Source organism: Coturnix japonica, chromosome 4, assembly GCF_054131305.1.
Source record: "Coturnix japonica strain WE chromosome 4, WE-NBRP24, whole genome shotgun sequence".
NCBI classification, from domain to species: Eukaryota; Metazoa; Chordata; class Aves; order Galliformes; family Phasianidae; genus Coturnix; species Coturnix japonica.
The window spans coordinates 53,186,358-53,210,151 of NC_140666.1; the positions used below are offsets into that span (position 1 = coordinate 53,186,358).

Genomic DNA, 23,794 nt, shown 5'->3' on the forward strand with positions numbered 1-23,794 from the left:
GATACCTTCTCCAAAGTTCACAGAAACATTGTAAGAGATGAAAAGTCACCAATTTAAGTGACTGCAGCATTAACCTGTTCTTTGCAAGACAGCAGCATTTTACACATCCATATGGTGACAAATAACGAAAGATAGCAATTGCAAATATCCAAAAGGTTATTTACAAGAAAAACTCACCCACTGGAAGCCTTCAGTCTGCAGGGAACCACTGAGGCCATCTCCACCAAGGAGCAATCCCTGAGAGAAGCTGCCTTGGTGGTGGTCAGCCCTTAAATGAGGTCTAAAGGGGGTGGAATCAGGCTCCACCCCTTCCAGGAGCACAGCTCAATTACTCTCACCTGTGCTCCCACAGCTGACCCTACACTTGCCTCAGCTGATTAATCAGAGGTCCAGGCTGTGAACCAGTTTCCCATACAATGTCAAAGACTGCCTCATAAGCAGTGTTTTCTTTGTTACCCTGTACACCATCAGTGTAGAAGCTGCTGAGGGTGTCTTTGCCTGCTTGGGTTTTTGCAAACACAACTGTAAGGGAAACTGTTGATCACAGCCTGAACCTCTGATTAACCACCTGAGGCAAGTGATGAGTCAGCTGCAGGAGCACAGGTGAAGGTAATTAGCTGTGCTACCAGAAGGGGTGGAGCTTGACTCCACCTCTCCCAGATCTCATTTAAGGGCTGACCACCACTAAGGTAGCATCTCTTTCTGAAGACTGCTTCTGTATGGAGTTTTTGTGGTGAGTCTCAACACTGGGGAGCATCCATCTCAACTGAAAGCCTCAGAACTGATAGGTCTTTTCTCAGATGCCCTCTGGCTATTTGCCCTGTAATTTCAGCTATATGCTTGTATTATTCCAACTATACAACAGATCTTCAGTCAGCTCCAGCTCACAAACTGAAGATGAGCCATGTAGGTGTAGAAACAGCAGTAAGTCCTTTTATGTCTTTCAAAACCAGAGCAGTGTGGAGCTTGTTTGCAGGTCTGGATCTGTCAGTAGCATCACTGTTTGCAGTAGAGGTGTGGGGATGTGGAGTATTTTCAGGTATCTTATCTGCATTATTCAATGCCATCATTTCTGCCATAGCATGGTCTCAGTTAAATATCACTAGCAGCTGGCAGAGGTGTGGTTTACAAGAAGCAGCAATACTTCTGCACAACTATGTGAACTCTTGGGATTTTCTATGCTAAGTCAGTAGTATGAGCTAAGATTATTTGATGCCATAGACCTGCCTTCCCTTGGGTAGCTAGCAGCATGACTTCTGAGAAGCAGCTTTCAGATTGTTAGCACTGATCAAAAAGAGACCTACTTGTTATTTACTACTTTAATAATATTTATTTAGCTCAGTAATGTTGGCCTGAACTTGAAAGTAATAGATGCCTTAAAAGAAATGGCATTTAGTTTAATGATGCTGTTTCCAGGATTGTAATGTAATGCTGAGGTGGGGGACCAAAACTGGGAACGTGCAACATGCTGATAAGACAACATGATGTCCCTCATGGCTTTAATTAGCACCAAGAGGGGTTCGGATTGGATATTAAGAAAAATTTGTTCCTGGAAGAAGTGTTAGTGCGTTGGCACAGGCTACCTAGGGAGGTGGAGCAGTCACCATCCCTGAAGGTGTTCAAGAAACATGGAGATGGGACAGTGAGGGATGTGGGCATGGTGGGGGTGGGTTGGGTTTAGGCTGGGTGGTCTGAGGAGTCTTTTTCCAACTTTAATTATTCTGTGGTTCTAGCACAATATCTGCAGTATAGGTTGCACTTGTCCTGCTGGCATTTGTACTTGCTGCTCATGTGAATAGTACCACAGAACATCCATCAGTACCTAATCAGTAACTGCTTTGCTAGCATAAGGGGTTAATGTGGTTCTGGTCTCCTGGATAGTCAGGCACAGGTGCAAATTTCAATACCTGCTTCAGAGATTTATGGAAATGTGGAAATTACACTGAAATATTTTATTTCTCTGAATGCTTCTGTACTTATGTTTTTAGCATTAGATTGAGAGGTAGAGCAGAGCTCACCTTAAAGCAGACTCCCTTGAAATCATTCCCTTTTTCTTCTAGTCTGATCACTGTAAGACTGCATGACCTGTGTGACTGAGAAAAGAAAAACCATAACACTGCCCTGAGCTGAATTAAAGTGTATTTTTCTTACTGCCTAGGATAGCATGGAAGACCACAAAACTGAGGTGGGCAAATGTATTTTGATGTCAGCAAGAATATCAACCCAGTGTCTACAGGTATTGAGATACCTATGCAGTCTGTGTGAGTATGCAGTGTGCAAGTATGTTTAGGCAATATAATGAGAATGTGGTCTGGAATTAGCAGAATGTATTCCACAGGCTGCTAAGGAGAGTTACTGCAAGGCAATTTCTTTAGAATTCACCTGTCAGTTTGTGTCTTTACTCAAATGCACCAGATGTGATAGCACCATACTTAGCCCATGTTTACTTCTTATGTTTATACTGGAGAGCATGTTAATGAACACTGAGTAAAGGCACATTAAGCAGTGTATCGTGTCATGTTTAATCAGCAGTAAAGACTTTTGATAAGCTCTTGAATAAGTGCTGGTGTTGAAAAATGAGCATATATATTGTGGTGGAATAAGATTCTGCTGTAATTTCAATTTTTTTTCCATCTAAAGTCCACAGAGATACACAGCTCTCTGTATCTCTCTCTATGAAAAAGCCTTTGTTGTAGGCAGATAGAGTTGTGGATCTGGTTTCCACAACAACCATCTTGAAACAAGCCAGAGCACTATGCCAGCAGAGACTTAAAACCACCTTTTCTCAAGTAATACTATAGGAGTATCAATTCTGCATATTTTCTCATAGATTTTTAAGATTTTTCTGGAGATTTTCTTGCAGAGCAATGCTTTGATTGCTTTGTTTGCCATATTTGCAGAATAAGATGCCTAGGATATCTTCATAGATCTGTAAATATCAGGTATGTCCTTCTCTCTTTACAGTTCTTGTAGTCGTTAACAGCAGTTTCTTAGAACATGATTTTTTTACAGATGCTCAAGAATTGCTTTGTCTAGTGGCACTGCTAACACAAGTTAGCTAATCAGCTTGTGCCTGGCTTTGCAGTAGCATCTCAACATTTGTTTTAGATAGACACACTTCCCAGCTGCTGAATGATTTGGCTGGAAATTTAAAAAAGCTTTTCTAGCATCCAAAGAGGAAGTGAAGCCAAGAACAAACTGGGGTGAGGATCTGCACAAATGCCAGTACCTGGTAAGTGCAGAATGCTGAAGTTCAGCAATGTTTGTCTTTTTTTCATCCCACTCGATTTAAAGCAGATTCTTTACATTGCCATAGAGTAGACGGTGTTTTCTGATGAGGATAATAGGTCAATACTTTATTGCCTGCAATTTAATTCCTGCAGATCAAAAAGGATTAAAGTGTTTTATAACTTTGAATCACCTCATTAGTGTGTGTGTGAAGTTCCTCTGGCAATCTGAATTGCTGCTACCTGACAGTGCAGCTTCTGCCCACTGCAGCAAACACAGTCTTCTATTCCAGCCTGGCTGTTAAGGGCTGCCATAGCTGCCTTCCTGCACCTTCCTCCCCCCACTTCTGCAACTACAGGAGACTGCTTAGAAAATGCAAACTGAACACTGCATCTGCAAGCTCTTGAGAATAAAGAAATAAATATTGGCTCAGCTACCAATATCTACCTTTTTGAAATGGATGAAGCTATTTTGCTGATAACATTCAGTGGGCCACAGATGAAAGACTGCATGTGCAGTGAATGAAAGCTGGAAAAGATATTGTCAGCTGAAGGCAATTGAGAAGAATGGAGGCAGTCTTGGCTGGACACTTAGCTATGAATGCTTGATGGAAGAGTCTGCTGTCAGAAAGTGCTGGCTTGGATCCTGTCTGAATTTAACAGTTTTATCAAAACCTATATAGGCTGTGATTTTGATTACATACATGGCATAATAGAATTTACATTGTAATAGTGGGAAAAGTCAAAACTAAGCTTTACAGTATTTTGATGTTGTTGAAGCAGCAGATATGTATAAAATGAGCGCTGAAACAACTTGATAACTTCACAGAGCTTTTTTTACTTATACATTTTTGGATTTCTGTGAGTGAACAGTTCTGATGTTTAGCAGTTGTTCATTTGTGCAGATTAACTCAGCGTTTTATAAGCTTTTCTCTTAAGCAAAATAGTAGCAAAATACTGGATAGCAAGGATAAACATGCTTTCAGTTGAATATCTATTTTTACTTTAAATGTGTTGTGGTCTTTTTCACTAGAATTTGGTATTTAAGTTCTGCTCAATTCAATTTGCTTACAGAAAGGCAAAAATGCCATATAACAGCTTTAGCAAAAGCAGACTGCGGACCCCAGGCTCACTTAATGGCCAGCACTGGATATTCCTGAGAAAAGGCCTAGATGACTTCAGGGATGGCTTCCCTCCTTCATTTGAAAACATGATTGTGTATGGTAAAAAGCGACCTGCCCCAGTTATCCTGAAAAGCAGCGCAGTAAAGTCTTCACACACAGCTCCATGGAACAAAAGCAAGAAGTCCAGCAAAATACAGGTCTGTCTTTCCCAGCTCAGTCCTCAGCAGCAAAGCAGGAGGGGGTTACATTGTGTGCATAGAGCGCTGTCTGAATCAGCATCCTACAGTGCTTGATTCATGCTTGGAAAAAAGTCACTCCCCAAAGGCAGTGATTTTTGTAATCCCAATTCAACTTTCTAAAGAATATGTTTAAACAAGAAGTTAATCTGGTGTGTTGCTGTTTTTGATTAATGCTACAAAGCACTGTCCTTTGCTTCTTTCCAAATTAAAAATGAAGCAAGAGATATTAAAGGTTTCTTAGAGTTAGACCATAGGACCAGACTGTCAGCAAGTAATTTGCAGGACATAATTATGAAGAGGATGAGAAATTTGACTGTGCTATCACAGTTAGATTGCAGAATGTTATGTGTTAATATATCATCAGCCCCTGAAACAAATCAATGTGATAGGGCAGGAAGAAAAATGGAAAAGTTAAGACCATGCCCACCATAGCAGGATATAATCTTACTACTTAACCTTTTTTTCAGCCTGTTTACAGAAGCCTGTTCCCAGACTGGCTCTTCAAATTCACTTCATGCAAAAAAAAGTTAGCAGATAGTTCTATTCTGTATCTGTGAATTTCCACAATTTGGTTACTTGAATGTTGCAAACAGAGGTCTGTGGCCAACTATAGTGGCAAAGTTGTTTTGTTTTTACCACCAGTATTTCACAAAAGGAGCAGGGGAGAGTGAGAAGACTGTTTTGGAAATGGAAGACTTTTCATGCTATAATATAAGGGGACCCCTGGGTTTGAAGCATCTCAGTCCATATTGCTAATTAGACAGCCCCGGGGGGTTATACTGCCCTAAGGTTTGGATGCAGTAAGATGATGAAAGCTTGGTTAATTGAGTTCAGAACAGGAAGCCAGGTCTCTATTCTCTAAGATTACAACAGTAGAGCTCTCCCTGTACCCAAGCTGCTCTCACTGGAGCAATGGGGTTATGTAATAAGTAGCTGTACTGAGAAGAGGAAAACTTAAAAGCAACTGAAATAAAAGCTCATTTGTAGTACATCAGATTGCCATAGAAGATTGCAGAGACTGGAAATTGTGCATTATTCTGAGATCTGGCAAGAAGCCTGAGTTGCAATTAATGCTTTAGAGATTTAGGAAAGAAGTCTATAACTTGAAGTTTCTGACATTTCTGACCTATGAACAGCAATAACCGTTAGCGTACCTGAAGAGATTTGCATGTTGCACAGTCCTTCATGCAGCTTCTAAAAGGAATTCATTCCATAAAGTATTTTTGAACAGATGCTCTCTTTTTCCTTGGCTTACAGCTCTTCAAAGAGGCCGCTGATAACTTCAATCCCAGAATCTTTTTTAAGAGTAAGGTTGATTATGAACAGGAGAATCAAACTCTTCAGGAGGTACAGGATCATACGGAGGACAAGAAAATGAAAGTAACAAGCTGCAAGATACTAGCAGGGTGAGTACAGGAAAAAATGCAGAGAGCATTACAAATGGCTCCTTAAATAATGTGTGGGATGTGTGGAAAGAAGAAATTCTGGTTCCTGTGGGCAGGCTCACTTAGATGTATATATCCAAGCCTTCACTTTTAAGAGCTTTCTATTTAAAAAATGGCAGGCTGTTTCCCATGTTTATCATCCAAACCTTGATTGTCTTGCTAGATCTAGCAGGTGTGACCCTAATATTTATGAAAATGTTTACAACTAATTCAAATAGCTCTGACTATTCCTGGCAAAAATCATGCCACATCTGGTGCTAAACTGCACCATCTTTAATTCAAAGACATATGGTTGCTGTCTAGTGACTGAGTAGTCACTCCTGTTGTAGCTAATTGAAGGATGTTTCTCATTTTATTACTTTAAAACTTGCAGCAGCAAGGAGTCTCGAGTCAAAAAACCAGGTACTTCTCTTTCCAAGAAGGTAGCAGCAAGAGAGAAAGAGGCCACACAGGGTAATCCAGCTCCACTTGACAAATACGTAAAGCAAGTAACCAAGCGTTTTTGTGATTGGGTTATGTCCTTGGTAAGTAAAATAAAATTGCAATTGTTTTTTCTTTCATTTTAGAAACCTAATTACTTTGTTTAGAACAAATGTCTCTAGGTCTGAGAAGTAAAAGTATGGCTTTGGGTACATGAATCCAGTAGCCAAAGTCAGAAACAGCTCTGTGTTGTGTAAGGGAAATAAATATCATCATACGAAATCATTGCAGAGTAAACTTGCTTCAAAAAGGTTTTCCAGGGAGTCCACATGTGTTCAAGTTGCTGTTTTACTGCCTCACCTGGGAGCAATTCCCACTTATTTGAAATGCATACTTCATTTATTAGTACCAGCACTGCACCAGTGTGGCCTTATGTTGAACTCTGCATGCAATTTTGGGTGACATAATACAAAAAGAACATAAAACTACTTGAGAGTGTCCAAAGCAGGGCTACAAAGGTGGTGAAAGCTTTAGGGAAAATGTATGAGGAGTGGCTGAGGTCCCCTGGTTTATTCTTCACAGAGAAGGGGAGACTGAGGGACCTACAGCTTCCTCATAGGGGCAGGTGCTGGCCTCTGCCAAGTGACAGGACCCAAAGAAACAGCATGAAACTGCTTAAGGGGATTTCTGGTTGGATATCAGGAAAAGATTCTTCACCATTGCATTGTCTGGCACTGGAACAGACTCCTCAGGGCTGTGGTCATAGTCACAAGCTGCTGGAGCTCAAGGAGCATCTGGACCACGCTCTCAGCCATATGGTCTGACTTCTGGGTGCTCCTGTGTGGAGCCAGGGCTTGGACTCTGAGTCTTATGGGCCCCTTCCAATTTGGGATATTCTACAATCATCACTGTGGTGGAAATACAAGCATCTGACCAGTGTTTAGTTATACTATAAGTTGAGGTTTGAGGAAGGAAGTATGTAGAAGAAAAAAATAGTAAGATCATGTTGCTTTTTTTATTTTCCTGCTCTGAGATTTTCATTATGTTGTTCTCCAAGGGAGGAGGGAACTGGAGTATCGACGAAGACGCACTCAGGAGTTTGCTCAGCACCAGCTGTGAAAGGGAGGCCGCCCTTCCTGTACCTTTCTGTGCAGTGAAACTCCATGTGCAACCAGAGCAGTCAAAAAGACAAGAGGCTTCACCTCCCAAGGCTGCTGTCAGATGTTCTCATCAACTAGGGTGCTTGCCATGCCAGGTCAAGGTAAAAGAGCCCACATTAATATTTTCACAAGTCTATGTGGTCTGGATGACATTTGGCTGAGGAAGGAGACTGGTTTTCTCGAAGCACTCAAACTTTTCTATGCATTTATCTTAGGGAAACAGTGTGCATAAAAAAGAACTCTTTAATAAGGTTTATGTTTTACATGCAGCAGAGCAATAAAATAGAGTGAGACCTAAGAGTACTCTTTAAAGTATGACTCTACAGTCTTTTTGCTGGTCAAACTATAGAGAATTCTCAGCAGGGGGGAAAAATATAATGCCAAGCACCACTTGAGTGAAAAGATACCGTGAATGTAAAACTAACATCATTCTTTTGTGATACAGCCATGGAAGAGCTGCTGTTATGATCTCTGTACTGTATTGTGCCCGACAGCCACAAACAGATGTAGAACTGACTGTTGTTATCCAAGCAGAGATAACTGTGGTTCAGACAGGCTCATTCAATGTGGTTAGGTTGTGATTTCATGGCACCTATATGGGCAGTAGCTCTAGAAGGGAAATGATTACAAATCAAGATTTAGTTGAAGAAAATTAAGTCTAGTTCTTCTAATGGGCTTAATACTGTATGTGGCCAAAAAGCACTCACATGCTGAAAGCCAGCAATTAGTATTTTAGAACTATTTTAGGGTGTTTTAATCTTTGTTTTGTGGTACTAAAATAAGTACCTTTAGAAAGCAGTTGGATTCAGCTGTGGTACTGTGCCTACCCAAATTATTACTTTAAGGACTGATCAGGCAGGATTATTTTTCAGCTGCTGGGCTTATCTTAGGTGTAGGTTTATTCCTTATAAAAATACTTTATCTCCATGCTTGTGCTGTGTGCACAAAAGGAAAGCAGGACGTTGTTCATGCTGTAGGGGGCACTCCTTCCAAAGGTAAAGCTCAGTTGCGGAAGGCAAAAACCACGCAAAGGCTGCCGATGAAACAAAGGAGAAAGTTTCGCCTGGGAATAACTGCCTGCAGAATAACATCAAGACAGAGGTCTTGGTTCTGTTAATTATGCCTAAAAAAAAAAAAGCCAAGTTCGTGGCTGAATGGAAGTCCAGCTAATCTTGTCACCGCCCCATGGAATTACACCACATACTATTGATGGGAGGTGTGCTTACTTTCACAGTAGTGATGCTCCCTTCCTTCCTTAAGCAGAAAATGATGGGGAAAAGTGACTTTGTCTAGCATGGGGCACCAAATTTACAGGGCTGTAGGTTATAATTTACAAAATACTTCATGAAGCAACCTCATTTCTTTCAAAAGAACAAATCAGATTGGAATTAGCTGTTTGCAGTTAAAATATTGGCATCTGGACAGATACACACCATGTAGTTTATTTAGGCATTTGGAACCTGTATATAAAAATGAACTTTGAATGTTTTTTTTTTCCATCCCCTCTGGAAATTAATGTAGGAGATAGAAGATGCACAGCTGTACAGTACACAGGCCTTTAAGGAGTACCTGGAAAGAAAGGGTTACCGAAAGCCTCAGGTGAGTCAAGAGAATCTGCTAAGGGTGTTTGTTGTCTGTGCCTCCATTTCATTGTGCTTGTGGCTAATGCTGTGTCATCCCAAGGTCTTGGCTGTAAAGTTGCCTGGATCTGGGACCTCTGGTTCCCTTCCTCCTGAGGTTATGGAGGGGTGGGACTGTTGTAGTCACAGATGCTGTGGCATAGTAATGCATCTAGGGGCCCAGATCATCAGGGGAACTTGCAAGTGGTGCTGGGACCACTGTAGCATGGAACCACATTGGCAGCAAGTGAACAGGAAAAAGATTTCTCTGAGGTTCAAAGAAAGGAGTTCACCGAATTTGGTTTCATGTCATAAGCAGTGGATGACCCTTTTGATACTGTTTTTGCCTTTTTCTTCAGTTGTTCTCTATTATCTGTTATTTGAGTCTGTTAATCACATGCTTAATTGTTTTCTTTCAGTTCCTCCTGAAAATGCTGGCTGGAAGAAATGGTAATGGAGCTCAAGAAAAGATGTTCCAAGCTTTTAAGAAGTGATGTCCAAAGAGATAAGATGAGAAAAGCTCTTCCACTACTGCTAACGCAGATTTCTAAATTCTCTTTAAATGAACAGAAGCCAGCAGCTAAGTTGGTCCTTAAATGTTCTTACATTAGAGTAAACATAAAGATAGTTTTGCTTATTATTTTTTTTCCTGATGTAGACAAGTAGTTTGAAAATCAGTCTTGGACCACCAAGTTGCTTTAAGATACCATTTAGGTATCTTAGCAGTTCTTAGGCTGGCTGAAAGGCACTCTGTGTCTTGTGTGCTGTAACATACTGGCTTAGTCCAAAATCCTGCACTACTTACTACTTTTTAAGCATTCACACTGTACTTACTGCTTCAACCTATGTTACCAGCATCCCTTTGAGAATGAATTGTATGTTTAGCCCTGTTTTAGAGATGAACAAAGTTTGATAAAGGAGAAGGTGTTGGCATCTGTTCATTTATTGGTGATCTCATATTTTAAATGGTTTTGCAGCACTGGGTGTACAAGCTGAGTTTCTTGATGGGTGGATACCTATGAGAGAGGTTTTATACTACAGGCATTCTGTTGCATGTGTGGTGCTTTATGGATCAGATGAAGCTTAGGGGCTCAGGGCTCTAGCTGCTGAGGCTTCAGCTGGTGCCTGCTCATCTACCAACTATGGTAACAGTTAAACAGGGGTCCCCATTTACTCACTCAGCTGTGTCTGTTGCTGTATCTGAGCCCAAGCTGTACCCAACACAGTCACTTGCAAGCAGTCTGCAGCAAGGACTGGAGCTGAACTTGGTCTCCTGAAATGTGGACTGTTACCTACTCTAGTTACCACCTGCCCCACTCAGTTTGGATTTGGCATGTGTATCAAATCTGAATGGTTTCAAAATTGTTTACCTCCACCTTACTTGGAACTGGGAATTTCACATTTACACAATAGTTCCGGAATGGTGGCAGAGCCATAATGACTGCTGGCTTTGTGCAGCTGTAACTCTAAGGGCTGCATAGGCAGATGAAATGCAGCTTAATCATGACCTATAAACATCACAGCACTTCTACACGATGGAGAAACATCTGATTCAGAACTTTGAAGATCAACATTGATGTGAATCACATGTGAGTACCTAATCGATGTATTCTTCTTGGTAGCCATGTCGGTACACTGCAGAAGTCTTTTTGCCTCCACTTGTTTCTCATTCCTTTGAACTGGCTGTCTCTTGCAGGAAGGAGGGGGAGGGCTGATATTTTTGTGAGTTCATTTTACTGAACTCTCATGTATTGTTAATTTATACCTCAGTCCAATTTCCTCTTTTGATCTCCAAAACTAGGCCTCTATAAGATTACTTTATCTTCAGGAAAGCTATCTTCCATACAAATTGAGGAGCTCCCAGCATAAATCTACCCAAAAGGTAGATTTTTCCATAGCATGGGGGAATTCTTAACCACAGATCATTATGTTGAAAGGCATTTTAGGTGTTACTTGGGTTTCTAAATTCCAGTCCTGCACAGAATCAGGGTGCCTTGAAGCTGTGCTGTTAGCAGAGCTGATACTAGAATAATAAATCAGTTCAGCATCTATCTGTCAGAGGTTCTGCAAGTGCATTGTAATATTTCATTCTCAGTATTTCAGAAGCCTTCAGCTGAAAGCGAAGCAGTTGCTGAGAGAGAGCTTCTTGTGAAGTAGGTGATAGTATAATTATAGACTTGTTTTTTTTACTTATGAACACCGCAGGAACATAACAAACTGCTGCAGAAAGAAGTTTATTTAATGTTGAATTAACAAAGCTAAAACTATTATTATATATATATATATATTCTGTTTCATTGTCATTTCAGTAATGTGTGAAGCCAAGTAAGGCCATTTCAGAACAGCCTAAGCCTTTGCAATCAACTTCTGCCAACAGTGAGGAACACATTAACCATCCCAAATACAACACTGGGCATCTTATGCGCTCACATACATTATGTCTATGGGCAATACCAGATATAATGCATTTGAATATAATGGGCAATACTGAATCAGCTCCTTTATTTGGTGGAGGGTTCTTATACTAACAGAAAAAAAAAAGACTGTTGTAGAAAAGGGAATGAATCTCTTTACTGGGGCCTCTGCTCTTGCAATTGAGGCAGCTTCATAGGATTCTTTTTTTCTTTCAGCTCTAAATGCAAAACAAGGAACAGATTCAAACCAGCTTGATTGTGTTCAACCTCAATTGAACTGAGAATCAGTGAGTAAGTGTGGGAATTATATATATATATCTGGGCACCTACTTTCTATATCTAAGTGAGGACTGTAAGCTTACAATAGCTGTAGCACTAGAAGGATATAGAATGCTCAATTACAAAAAAAAAAGTTTAAAAAAAAAGTTGAGATCCGAATTCAGTCTCATGCCTCATTTTTCTCTCAAATATGATTGTACAATAGATTTTAGTAATGACATAAATTATTCTAAATTAATGAATGTTTTGTGTAATGGTTGCACAAAGGTTTGCATTAGATCGTTCAGGAAGCAATTGAAATATATGGGCATTTCTGATGTCCAAGACAGCCTTACTCTGATGGAAGATGGTCAAAAAAGATTCTCTGTTGTTGTTGTTAACTAGCATTGTTCCCTTGGTTTCAGAGGAATTAGTGATTTATAGCTGCTTGAGGGTCTCGTCTATCTATCTGATGATAAATTCTAAGACATATAATGGCGTTGCAGTATCTGCTCATATCAGAACAAGGAGAAGAGAATCTGACAACCAGCAAGTAACTCTTAGGGATGATACTCTTGATATTGAAAAATGACATGAAGCAAGCTTGCGTTATTCTGGGAGCTGATATTTTGTACACTGTCATCCAGGTACTACAATGCTGTACATGGGCTGGTGATAGGAAAACAGAGTGCCACGAGGTGATAGGTTAGCAGTGGATTGAGTTAATCAGCATAGCAGGATGTTGGTGTCAGCGCTGCTTGCATTTGCTTTGTTTCCCCATGGTAGACAAAAGGGAAGGTTGTGGTGTAGCACTTGTCCCTGTCGTAGGTGTAGCAGGTTTCTGGCTCATTGCAGGAGCTGCTCTGCTGGGCCTGGTATGTTTCACCTCCCAATTCAATTTCTATGGGATCACATTTTTTGCAGCTGGAAAAGATAAGGAATAGAAGTATTATTCAGAGCTGTGATTAAGACACCTCTGACAAAACTGTAGTCTTTCTCTGTAATCTGACAGCTGTGGTTAGCTGGGTACTGTGGCCTTTCCAAGCCATGCATACTCCAAAGCAGCTTCCAGCCAGATGCTCTGTGTGTCAAACTGCAATTCACCAAACTGGCCTCTAGAAGGGAGGTTTGAGAAGTTACAGAGTTAGTCTTTAATATTTAAGATATTCAAGAAGAAAATGGGTCAGCATGAAACTTTGCCTGCAAATGCAACGCTTATAATGTAAATTAATCATAGATGTAACATTTTCTTGGCTAGCAATGGAACACACACAAACAAGGCTCTAAAAGGAAAACTTTCCTCTGTGATGTGCCTTCGCATTATCAGCTGTTCCTCAAGATACTGGAAAGCCACTGTGTGCAGTGCTGCAGGATAGGGTAAGTGTTAGGAAATTAATTTAGTAAAGAGGAATACTTACAGTTCAGTCATGCGGTAGACAAAAGTGGTTCTGAGTGGGGATGTGGGATCAGAGATGTTCTGACGGCTCTTGAGTGGAACACTGGAATGGAAGAAAGAGAATCACTCCTGTGAAAACTACTGTTACACAGGGGACTGCTCTGCTTTGATGATTTCTCAGCTCTCATCTTGTTTGGTTTATTTCCTTTCTGATTCTTCTCCAGAGAGAAGTCTTGGCCTTTCCGTGCCCCTGAAAGCAATATGTTGATTTTTACCTGGTTTCTGAGCAGCTTTGGAAAGGCTGTTATGCTCTTCCTAAGAGTAATGCAGCAATTTCTGAAAGTGCTTCCTTTCACTAATGATGCTTTCAAGGTGTCAGTGCCTATTTTATTTTCTTAAAGTCTGAGCTGGCAGAGTCCTGTGAGACTTGCAAGACTTTGACAGAGGTATTTAATTATTATCTCTCCTGCTGCAAGTCTGAGCCTGAATTGTCCACATTTCCAAGAGAGATGCCTCTCTCAGGTTTACGTGAATGAAGAGGACAAAGTCTTACTCCTGGTCTGAGATCTGCCTCATAGGACTGACCTTTCCTTGTAGTAGTTTTCTCATTAACTAATTTTTCCAGGCTACAAAATTACAGGTGTGTTAACACGCATCAAATCTGAAAATGAAATGTCAGTGTCACTGGCCCAGTTTTGTTTCAGATGAGGTGAACTTGTCTGCCACTTACATGATACGTATGTTTCTCTCCAGGACTTCTTCCTCAGGATTCTCTTTGGAGGGGACGAACTTTGAGGTCACCGTTACACACTTACACTTGTTATTAACCAGCACACGCTCCTCACCATCATCATCCCATTGATAACCTGCAAGCACAGGATATGCAATCACAGGAAAACTTTGCAACTCTGGCAGAAAGCAAAGTGATGAGGACCTCAGAGGTGCCCCGTTATAGGATTTTTACAGTGTAAAGCTGAGGTCACAACCAAAAGCCTTTTGACAAAAATTAGTTTAGTTCTCTGTTCAGGTCTGTTTTAGCTGTCAAGACCCTAGTTGGGATCTGGACTCTCTAAGCACCTGTGATTGTGCCATCACAGCATATGTCAGTTTTAATTCATTGTTGTATTGTGCTCCATGTCCCTGTGGGAGGCAGTGCCAAAAAGTACCAGAGGAAGGCAGCCTGACGAAGTGGCCTTGGAAGACAAGTAGCCCTTATAATACAGTGGTTTACACAGAAAACTCCTGTCCTGACTTTCTGATCTTCAGTTTCTAATGAAGTTGCATTTGGCAGCAGTGGAGTTGACTCAGATAGAGAAGAGCCAGCTTGGGTATGTTTGTTTCCTGCACTTTTAGCATTTTATTCAATATGAAACTCAGTCTAAGCAACATGGTGAAACTTCCCATCTGTCACCCAGAGGCTTTATGACTGTTCCTGCTGGCATGCAATGCCTTCTTCCTCAACAAGCAGGCAAATGGGTTTGAAATAGCTTGTTTTCTCCTATCTGCTTTTCCCCAGCAGCCTCTGATATCTTCACTTATTAAAAAAACAGCCTTGCTTTTATATGTGCACACAGTCACACCCTCTTAGATGGTCATTTTCACATCCCTCTGTATCTGCTACTGCTCTTGGGGTTTTCTTTGTCCCTGTGCAGCATGTGTCTGTTTAGTCCTTTTGCAGAAAGGGCTGGCTTTTAGCATTTGTCTTTCTTGCACCTATCACAATTGGCCATCTCTACAAATACCAATTGCAAGGCATGCAGAACGTTAAGTCCAAGCTCAACTCTGCTTGTGCTGCGCCACCACTAAGGGAGAAATCCATGATATGGTGATTATTTACTATTTAATAGTAGTTATCTGGTGTTGTACACCTTCTTTCATTCTCTCTTGCTTTGTATGTTTCCTCTCTGCCAACTCATCATTCAACTGGAATGCTTCCCTCTGAAGTGGAAGGGGGTCTTTTTACTTTTTGATTCATTGTGTCTTGGTCTTTTTCCTTATAGAAAGTCTCTAGCTTCTTGTCCTTCACATTGATCTTCAGGCATCTGACACTATGCAACATGCTGTACGATTCTTCTGAGATCTTAATCTAAACCCAGTGTTTGCCAGATCCTATTGGCTTTGGGAATTGTTTTGGGAGGATGCTTTAATTTATCTTACTCATAAAATGCTATTATTCATAAAATGCTATTAACAAATGTATTTTTATAATTATACAAAGATTTTTTTAGGCTGTATTCTAAAAACATTGCACTGGATTTCTTCTATATTAACACTAGCTTCAGTAACCATAAAAGTTAATGGTGCTCCATATTTTTAAAGTAAAATCACAAAACTGCAAATAAGATTCCTTTGGGTTTATCAGCAACGATTCCATGAATTGCCCAGTAAAATTCCTTTGGCAAAAAGACAGTTAAATGCAGAAATTCCTAATGCCATCCTAAATGTTTGCAGTTTGTATTGCGTGGCTTACTGCAGTCTGATGTTTCCTCTCTCACAAGCACTTATGCAAAGATTTTGATAAAACCTCTCACCTTTTGAATTGTCCTGCAATATGCTGTGATACATGGGGGATGAAGCTCAACAAAACCTAGCAGCTGCATTTGGGAAAAGCAAATTAATTCTAAAAATCTGCTCAGACTGCTGCATGTGGAAGTGGCTGCTTAGTTAAAGCACAGAGAGGCTCAGTTCGGTAAAAAATAATAATCTAAGTAGTACAATCGTTGCTGCTGTAGCTGTGTGTTATTAATAGTTCACTACCATGCAGTTATAACACGTGTCATAGGAAGCAGGGCTTCTCAAGGACCTGCCTGGATTGCAGTAAATTACCCTCTTCCAAAAGCTGGGTGGGATGTAGGCATGCTGCTGGAGTAAGACAGATCAACTGTGTAAATGAAGATGACTTCAGTCAGAAATGAGTTGGCCACAGCCATGTGATGGGAAAACCAAGCAGATTTTAGAAGCTATAAAACCTCGCAGGTAAGTCTTGCAAGCTTCCTATCATTGCATAAAAACAAGCATGCATTTCAGTGTTTTGTTACTCAGAAACATGATTAAGAATGGCTAATTATAAAAGATTAAGAGTGCTGACTAGCTACAAATATAGGCTCAGGACAGGAATTAGATTCAAACTGCTCTGTGGTGCAGGCAGACAAAGATGTCCAAGCACCACTGAAGCAAAACGTCTTGAGCAGGCATTTGAATTTTACTGCCCAAATTATTAAAAGCCACTCATACAGTGCACATCCCTGACCCTTTCAGCTCAGCTTTCCATGGTTTTTGTTTCTCACCTACCTGCCACAAGGACGAACCCCAGGGAGACGGCCAAAGCCACCCACGGCAAAGAGCTCCTCATCTCGCCTTCACTTCTTTTGAAGAATGTGAGTGGAGAGCATGAGTCTGCCTATAAGGCTGTGTGCAAATGATACAGCTATTTGTTTCCTAAAATAAGCAGCACAGCTGGCTAGCTTTGACACTGGAAAATGTGGCTAGGGACTGAAACCAGTCATGTTTCATACAGAGACCTCTGTCTTTCAAGGGTGAATGGGGGTAGGGGCTGGCACTATCACACTATCATTTATTCTATTAACCACCAACACGCAGCATTTTTGAGTACCCACAAGGGAAGGAAAAACACCCTGGTATTTAGGGGCCAATTTACTACCACTATCACTGGCACTCTCCCACCTGAAGTGGAGGAGTGTGAGTTAAGAAAGTGTCTGGAGAGCCAAGGAGTGACAGTTCTTGCTCTCTGGTTTTGAGAAGTCAGACTTTGGTCGTTGCAGGGATAGTTTGACATGTTGGGCTTCAGGATCAGAATCCTGTTTCCACCAGATGCTGTGCAACATAAGCAGACAAGATGAGAGGTGGGAGGGGTAAAAGAAGTCAAGCAACAGCATGGCAAGGGCAAAGCTGGGCTCTTCCTCCCATGCTCTGCCTACTGCTTCAAAGACAGAAGGCTCTGCATAAGGTCCCAGGCAACTGTCCCACAGAGAAAGGGGACATTTTCAATTACCTGACACATTTGTTAAGCAGACTGGTGCTGTTTCTATAGCATATGAATATACATTGTGCGGAAAAGACTGCTTTGTTAGGGAAACTCAGCCTTTAATAGCACCTTTTACAAGGGACCTTCAGGCATGTACAATGGAATAAAATCTTCTTGCTTGTTATTTTCTTTTAGGCAGAAGGGTGGCAGAAAGAGGTATGATACTAACAGGCCTGTTCTTTGCTGGGTTTATAGCATTAGTGTTTTCTGTGACTTTCTGCTTGCTGCAAGGTTAGTTTATTCATGATTAATAGTAGCACATAGCAAATCCTGTGCTGCTCCAGCTTCTTATGCAGCAGCTACAATGATATACAGGCTTTTCACATCTGCATGTGCCACTCTTGGCTCCCCAGGGCTCTCAAGAAGCTCACATCATTAGATAACATTGCTTCAGACCTTGCTAGCCAGCTGCCTAAGCACAGAACTGTTCATAAAGCCCGACATCTGCATTCTGAGCTTTTTCCTTGGCACAAGCATCTAGCAAGGTGGATGCATGATGCAAAGAGCTTTTGTGTTACATCAGCAGCACTGAAACTCAAGGATTCCCTGGGGAGGGATGGGTGATTATGATGGGTGCAAGGAGGGCCTTGCCTACGCTGTAATTGGTATAAAGCCTCCTCTTTTAGCAGGGCTCTATCTGCATGACAGGAGAACTTGCTTTTTCTTCATCTCCACCACCCCAGAAAGTAATTCAAATAGAGCACAGTGGAGTTTCTTTCTGAAGCAGGAAGATGTCCATCTTGTGCAAAAGGTTACAGGTAAACCTGGCTAACCAGAGTGAGGAGAGGCAGGGGGGGAAATGTCTATCTCAAACACTGTTTTGGTCACTTTTTATTTATTTATCTATTTATTTATTAATCCAAGGAGAGATTTTTTTGAACAAAAAGGGAGAATGTCGACAGTAGAATAAAGCACATTCAAAAGAGGCCTTTTCTGGTCTATTTTGCTTATCTGCACTGATAGAAATATGGCACTGATAAAATTTGAGCAGATGTGTCCATAAGTATTTTAAAACTTGAATGGAGAGACCATGCAGAGTGATATTCTGTGTGATTCTGATTATTTCAGTGTTTCTCCCTGATTGCGGCTGTTCAGTGTATCTGAATTTCAGTTGCTAAATCTGCATGTCTACGTGCATGGTCCCATCAGTCTTTATTTGGTGGCATGAGAACTGTTTTTAGTCACACTCAGCCACCTGCATCTCTCTGAAGATTTCTGTCTAGCTTGTAAATTCTTTAGAAGACACATTAAATGACCCCAAAATGATCTGGGCAAGTAGGCATTAAAGAACTGTGCTAGCTGAGGAAAGGCCTGGCACACCATTACTCCAGGCTTGAATCCTGGGCTGCATGGGGAGCTAGACTCCTGCTCTGCATAGGAAGTTTCATGAATGTTATGTCTCATTTGCCAAAACCAAGTTATTGTCTCTACGCAGCCCTGTTAACCAGAGGAGGTGACACCTGACAATTGGCTCTGACAGATCTGAAATAATGTGTATTTGTCTGTGGCAAAATATATCTTTGGTTTGTAAGGAAGTATGGAAAATGTTGACTGAGATGTGACTATGTTGAAGAAGAGACTGAGGCTGCTCTGCAGTCAGATCTGCCAGAATCCAAATGAAGCACCAACAAATGAGTGATGTGCACACCTCCCCCCCCCCGCCCCCCCTTCTCTGTTTCAGTTAACTTTAATACTTGCCTGACATGACTTTTTCCACGGGTATGTATAAATAACCCAGCACCTGTTGTGTGGCTAGAGAAAAGCACCTGTGCTTGTTTTGCACAGCACTTCTCTTCCTAGGATTGTGTGGCTGCCAAATTTATCGGGCTCGGGGGTTTCTCAGACCATGCTGAGCTCTTTACTGTGCCTTCCTCTGCTCTTACAGCATCTGGCTGTCTGCATTTCTTTCAGTCTACTTGCATGTGGCTCAGCCTTCATGTGATTTCCCAGTGGCAAGATGGGAGGCTAGGCTGGGTGCTGTGTATCTGAGAACAGGAACAAGCAGCCATACAGGATGTGAACATAAACATCAGGGAATACAGACAGCCTTAAAGACCTTTCTGATGAAGCCTGGACATGTTTGTCTATGGCATAAAAGGGTTGATCTAAAGGAGCACAAATGAAGCAATAGCCTGAAGCAGCAGACTGATCCCCAGCAATGGCTCCTGCCAGAAGATGCCCCTGCTCCAGGAGGGCAGCAGTGTAGAGAAGGAGGTGGAGTCAATACACATCCCCCAGATGGGTCCAGGGGGTTTTTTCACTTCTCCTCTCTGAAACTTCGATCTGGCTACAGGGAACTGAGTAAGCAGCGGTTTTGGTGAGCAAGTACACAGATGGCAGGTGGCTATTCTGCTTTTTTTGTCGATGTCACAACGTGAATATACGCAGTCGGTGCATTGGGATGTGGCTCTACTTTTAGAAGGGCTCTTTCCACATAGCGTGACTTATTGCTGGTGCATGCCAGGGTTGAGATAATCCCAGTGTGGTGGCTGCCACATCCCCCAGCACCTCACGGGGCTCTGTTACTCCCCATGCGCTACCATGCCTGCCATGAGTTCATACCCAAAACATGCTTGGCTGAAAAGAACCACATCTGGACTCGTAGCTGCACTCAGGTCTTCCAACCACAAAACCCCTTGTCCGGGAACCTGCCCCTCCCAGTGCCTCCAGATGGGCAGCGCTGAGCACGGCCACCATCCCCACGGAACGCCGGGCGGCCGGAACCAGCGGGACTGCGCCTGGAGTTGGGGGGAAGAGTTAGACAACCGGACAGGAAACGGGGTGAGCGGATGGAGCGCAACAGCGGCGCCGGAAGCGGGGTCTGTGTGCAGCCGCTTCCGCTTCCCGGCACAGCCATGAGGACGCGGCGCGGTACCGTGCTGAGGCCTAAGGAGGGACCCGCCGACCGACACGATGATGGAGAGGGATATGAAGAGGAAGTGCCCGGGCGAGACGTGGGACCCGAAGGCCTGGGGGACGAAGTGGAGGATTTTCATGAGGCGCGGTTTCGGGAGGTGATGGCGGCTCTGGAGAGCGGGGAGGAGGCCGGGGACAGCGAGGAGGAGGAGGAGGAGGAGGAAGAAGTACTGGGACTGCAGCTGCCCGAGGAGGAGGAAGATGACGAGGAAGAGGAGGAGGAGGATGAAGGTGAACCTGGTGAGGAAGCAGGGGGACTTGAGTCTTATGAGGACCGCAGTGCAGAGGAAGATGGGGGAGATGAGGAAGAGGAGAATGAAGATGAAGATGAGAATGAGGATGAGGACCTGTCTATGGAGAGTGATTTGGAAGAGCGCGGTAAGGACGCTGATCTCCCCCATGAACTGTCCTGGGGCCGACGCAAACAGCTGTACTACGACACAGACTATGGGAGCGATGCCCAGGCTAAGGGCAAACGGAGCCAGCAAGATGTTGATGCTGAGGAGGAGGAGGAGGAGCAGGAGGCAAAAGTGATCCAGAAGAGGCTGGTGGAGGACTTGGGGGAAGATGATTATGGGCTGGATGTGATCCAAGGCTACGTGGCGGAGCAACAGAAAACCCATGATAGCAAGGGGCAGAAGATTGCTAAGGATTTGCAGACCCTTTCCAAGAAGGAGCAGCTGAAGCTGTTGAAGCAGGAGTCTCCTGAGCTCCTGCACCTGATTGAAGACTTTGAAGTCAAACTGATGGAGCTCAAGGATGAGCTGCACCCACTGCTGCAAATGGTCAAAAATGGCACCATCCCACAGGGGAAAGGCAGTCGCTATTTGCAGACCAAGTATCAGCTGTACTTGAATTACTGTGCCAATATCAGTTTCTATTTAGTTCTGAAGTCAAAAAGGATACCAGTTCATAGTCACCCCATCATTGAACGATTGGTTGCTTACAGAAATATCATCAATGACCTAGCAGTGATAGATCAAAAGTTATCCTCACAGGTTCGCCTGCTTCTGAAAAACTATTACGATAAGAAGGAGGAAAAGCTCCGAGAGCGGAAGAAGTTTCCAGTGCTTCTCCAACCAGATGCTAGGAAAACCAAACGAAAAGGTGAATCTGCTCTTGCTAATGGCCAACTTGCTGCTGAGGAACCGGCAGATGAATCTGACCTGGATGGAGAGGCTGCGCTAAAATACTATAAGATGATGGAAGAGAAGCTGAAACTCAAGAGGAAGAGAACGGAAGAACAGGAAACATTTGAAGAACCAGTGACAGAAGAGGATCCAAACCAAAAGAGAGGTGTGACTTACCAGATGATCAAGAACAAAGGCCTCACCCCCAGGAGGAAGAAGATTGATCGCAACCCCAGGGTCAAGCATCGGGAGAAGTTTAGGAGAGCCAAGATTCGCCGGAAGGGCCAGGTCCGGGAAGTTCGGAGGGAGATACACAGATATGGTGGGGAGCTCTCTGGCATTCGCGCTGGTGTTAAGAAGAGCAGAAAGCTTCAATGAAACTTATTTTTCTCTGTTTCAGAGAGCTGCAAGTAAAAGTTCTGAATGCAATAAATTGTTCTGTAAAAGATACTGTGTTGGTTTTGTTTGTTTGTTTGTTTTATCCTTAAGTGGGAGTTCTCCTTTGAGAGTTTTTTGTGTGCTTGTTTGTTTCTTTTTTTAGGAGGGTGCTTTTCAGAAGGTGCCATCTCTCCAAGTAGTACAGGGCCCCTCCCTCACTTTGCTTGTTAATTTGTTTTCCTCTACTGTTATGTCCTATGTTATGAATATGGCTTTGAGAGGCTGCAAGGCTTGTGTCAAGCGAGGGGATGGATGTGGACCAGACAGGGCTTGAGGGCAGCAGGAGAGAGATGGAAAGTCCTTTGGAGGGTGGGGTGAGAAAGGAATTCACTGTTCACTGCCACTACATCCTTACTGTGTTCTCCTGGCCCGTAGGGCTGAGGTATAGTTAAATGGTTATGGTATTTCCTCTTGATTTATGCTATGATTAACTTGTTTTCATACAGTTAAGAATTAACTATTACACTCTCCTAAATATTCTTTCCTTAGTAACTAAGCAGAGGCTATTGCCTTAAATTGCATATGACCTGTGAAACCACTTCCCCTTCTTGATAATTCAGTGAGAAGCAAAATGAGGACTCTGCTGGACTGCATAATTAATTATTCATCTACCATAACTACATTAGCTTAATCTGTGATAAATGTACTAACTGTTGCTTGCCGTTACAGATCCAACACAGCATTGATAGAGGAGAAACAGGTAAGACATCATGTTATTTTCACTGTATAGTTAGTATGATGGTACCAGAGAAGCCAAAATACAAGTGTGTGAAGCCATGACAGGCTAGGTGTTCTATTTAAAGTATGCAAACAGTGCTCAATTTCTGCATACAAAATGCACTTCTATAGGGCTTAATGCAAACCATTCTATCTTGGGCCTTTTCCTGCCCAGGATCGTGGATGTCTTGCTGACTGCAGAATGTTTTGTTATTTGTTTTATAGTTGTTTGTTAGAGGTGAAAAAACATCAGACACCAGATGTGTGGAAATGGAGGTAAGGAGACCTTCTGTAGTCTTTATGTCCCAAATCTGTGTGGTAAGAGCTATGCATGGCAGTCTCAGAGGGGATTTCAGTCGGCAAATCTATGTAGCTCAAGACTGAAAGGACAAGTTCTGCAGGCCTCACTGGTCCTGTGTTTGTTTGCCCCCTGCTGCTCAAAGGCCAGACAGCAGTTCAATACTGTGTAATGGCCAAAAACAGAATTGCTCAATTCAGGCTCTTACTGCAGCTCATTGTGAATTGATTCCCCTCCCCATGAAGTAGCCCTGGAGGTCTTTGCCTGCCTGCAGAGTTGTGGTGTTTCGTACCACAGGAGGTAATGGGAACTAATGAGAGTGGATGGCAGTGGAGAAGTAAACCTTGGTATTTCTGGTCAGTGCTGAGACTTGTCTGTGCTGTTAGCAGGTCTGTGTGTAGGGAGGGGAAGGGTTGAAGGTATGTACAGGAGAAAGGATTCATTTCTCATGTCCTGAAGCCACAGCAGTGAGTGTTTTAAGGCTGAAATTGCCATCTGAAGCCCTGCAACTGACTTCTCCACAGAAGCTCAGCCCCTCAGGTTGGGGCACTTGCTGAATCTTTGTTCAATGAGTGTCACCAATGCAAACATGAGGCTTTCTTGAAGAGGTCACAGAAAATGCCTTTCTTGCTTGTGTGATGCTCTTGCTGCACTCATAGCACCGAACTACATCATTCTATTGACTGCACTGGGTCGACAATGGAGGCCACCACTGGCAATGCTGAGGCTTTGGGATGAGGTCAGTGAAAGGTAATGTGGTAGGGAAAAAGCAGCTTTGTTGATAATAGATGTTATAGGGGATGTGAGAAATACCCTGCAGAGATGCTAACCGATCTCATTACTGCAGCATCTGCTCGTGCACATTTCACACTCTGTATGAAAAAGAGAGGCTGATGCACTTCCATAAATTGGCAGATAAGCTGTGAGTATCCTCCATGGCTTTGGATT

General features: G+C 42.6%; 3 protein-coding genes across 7 annotated transcripts; 2 read left to right on the forward strand and 1 right to left on the reverse strand.

The window, feature by feature from the left end:
• Positions 1-2,116: 2,116 nt before the first annotated feature.
• LOC107313358 (uncharacterized) lies at positions 2,117-10,175 on the forward strand. 5 transcript variants are annotated; one of them, XM_085546845.1, is made up of 9 exons: positions 2,739-2,789; positions 2,901-2,942; positions 3,159-3,232; positions 4,302-4,548; positions 5,848-5,996; positions 6,409-6,559; positions 7,513-7,716; positions 9,137-9,214; positions 9,654-10,175. In XM_085546845.1, exons 4-9 carry the CDS (start codon positions 4,312-4,314, stop codon positions 9,726-9,728), a joined length of 894 nt encoding a protein of 297 aa, XP_085402971.1. In that variant the 5' UTR covers positions 2,739-2,789; positions 2,901-2,942; positions 3,159-3,232; positions 4,302-4,311; the 3' UTR covers positions 9,729-10,175. The 5 variants fall into 5 exon arrangements, with proteins under 5 accessions (XP_032300463.2, XP_032300462.2, XP_085402972.1 ...); XM_032444572.2 differs by lacking the exons at positions 2,739-2,789; positions 3,159-3,232 and adding an exon at positions 2,117-2,261 and having other exon boundaries at positions 6,412-6,559; XM_032444571.2 differs by lacking the exons at positions 2,739-2,789; positions 3,159-3,232 and adding an exon at positions 2,127-2,261.
• Positions 10,176-11,452: 1,277 nt separating this feature from the next.
• JCHAIN (joining chain of multimeric IgA and IgM) lies at positions 11,453-16,679 on the reverse strand. Its single transcript, XM_015861508.2, has 4 exons — positions 16,594-16,679; positions 14,033-14,168; positions 13,325-13,405; positions 11,453-12,830 (listed from the first exon to the last, which is right to left on the reverse strand). Exons 1-4 carry the CDS (start codon positions 16,652-16,654, stop codon positions 12,629-12,631), a joined length of 480 nt encoding a protein of 159 aa, XP_015716994.2. The 5' UTR covers positions 16,655-16,679; the 3' UTR covers positions 11,453-12,628.
• Positions 16,680-20,163: 3,484 nt separating this feature from the next.
• On the forward strand, positions 20,164-21,843 carry UTP3 (UTP3 small subunit processome component). Its single transcript, XM_015861496.3, has one exon. The coding sequence runs from the start codon at positions 20,203-20,205 to the stop codon at positions 21,769-21,771; it is 1,569 nt and encodes a 522-aa protein (XP_015716982.2). The 5' UTR covers positions 20,164-20,202; the 3' UTR covers positions 21,772-21,843.
• The last annotated feature ends 1,951 nt before the right edge of the window (positions 21,844-23,794 follow it).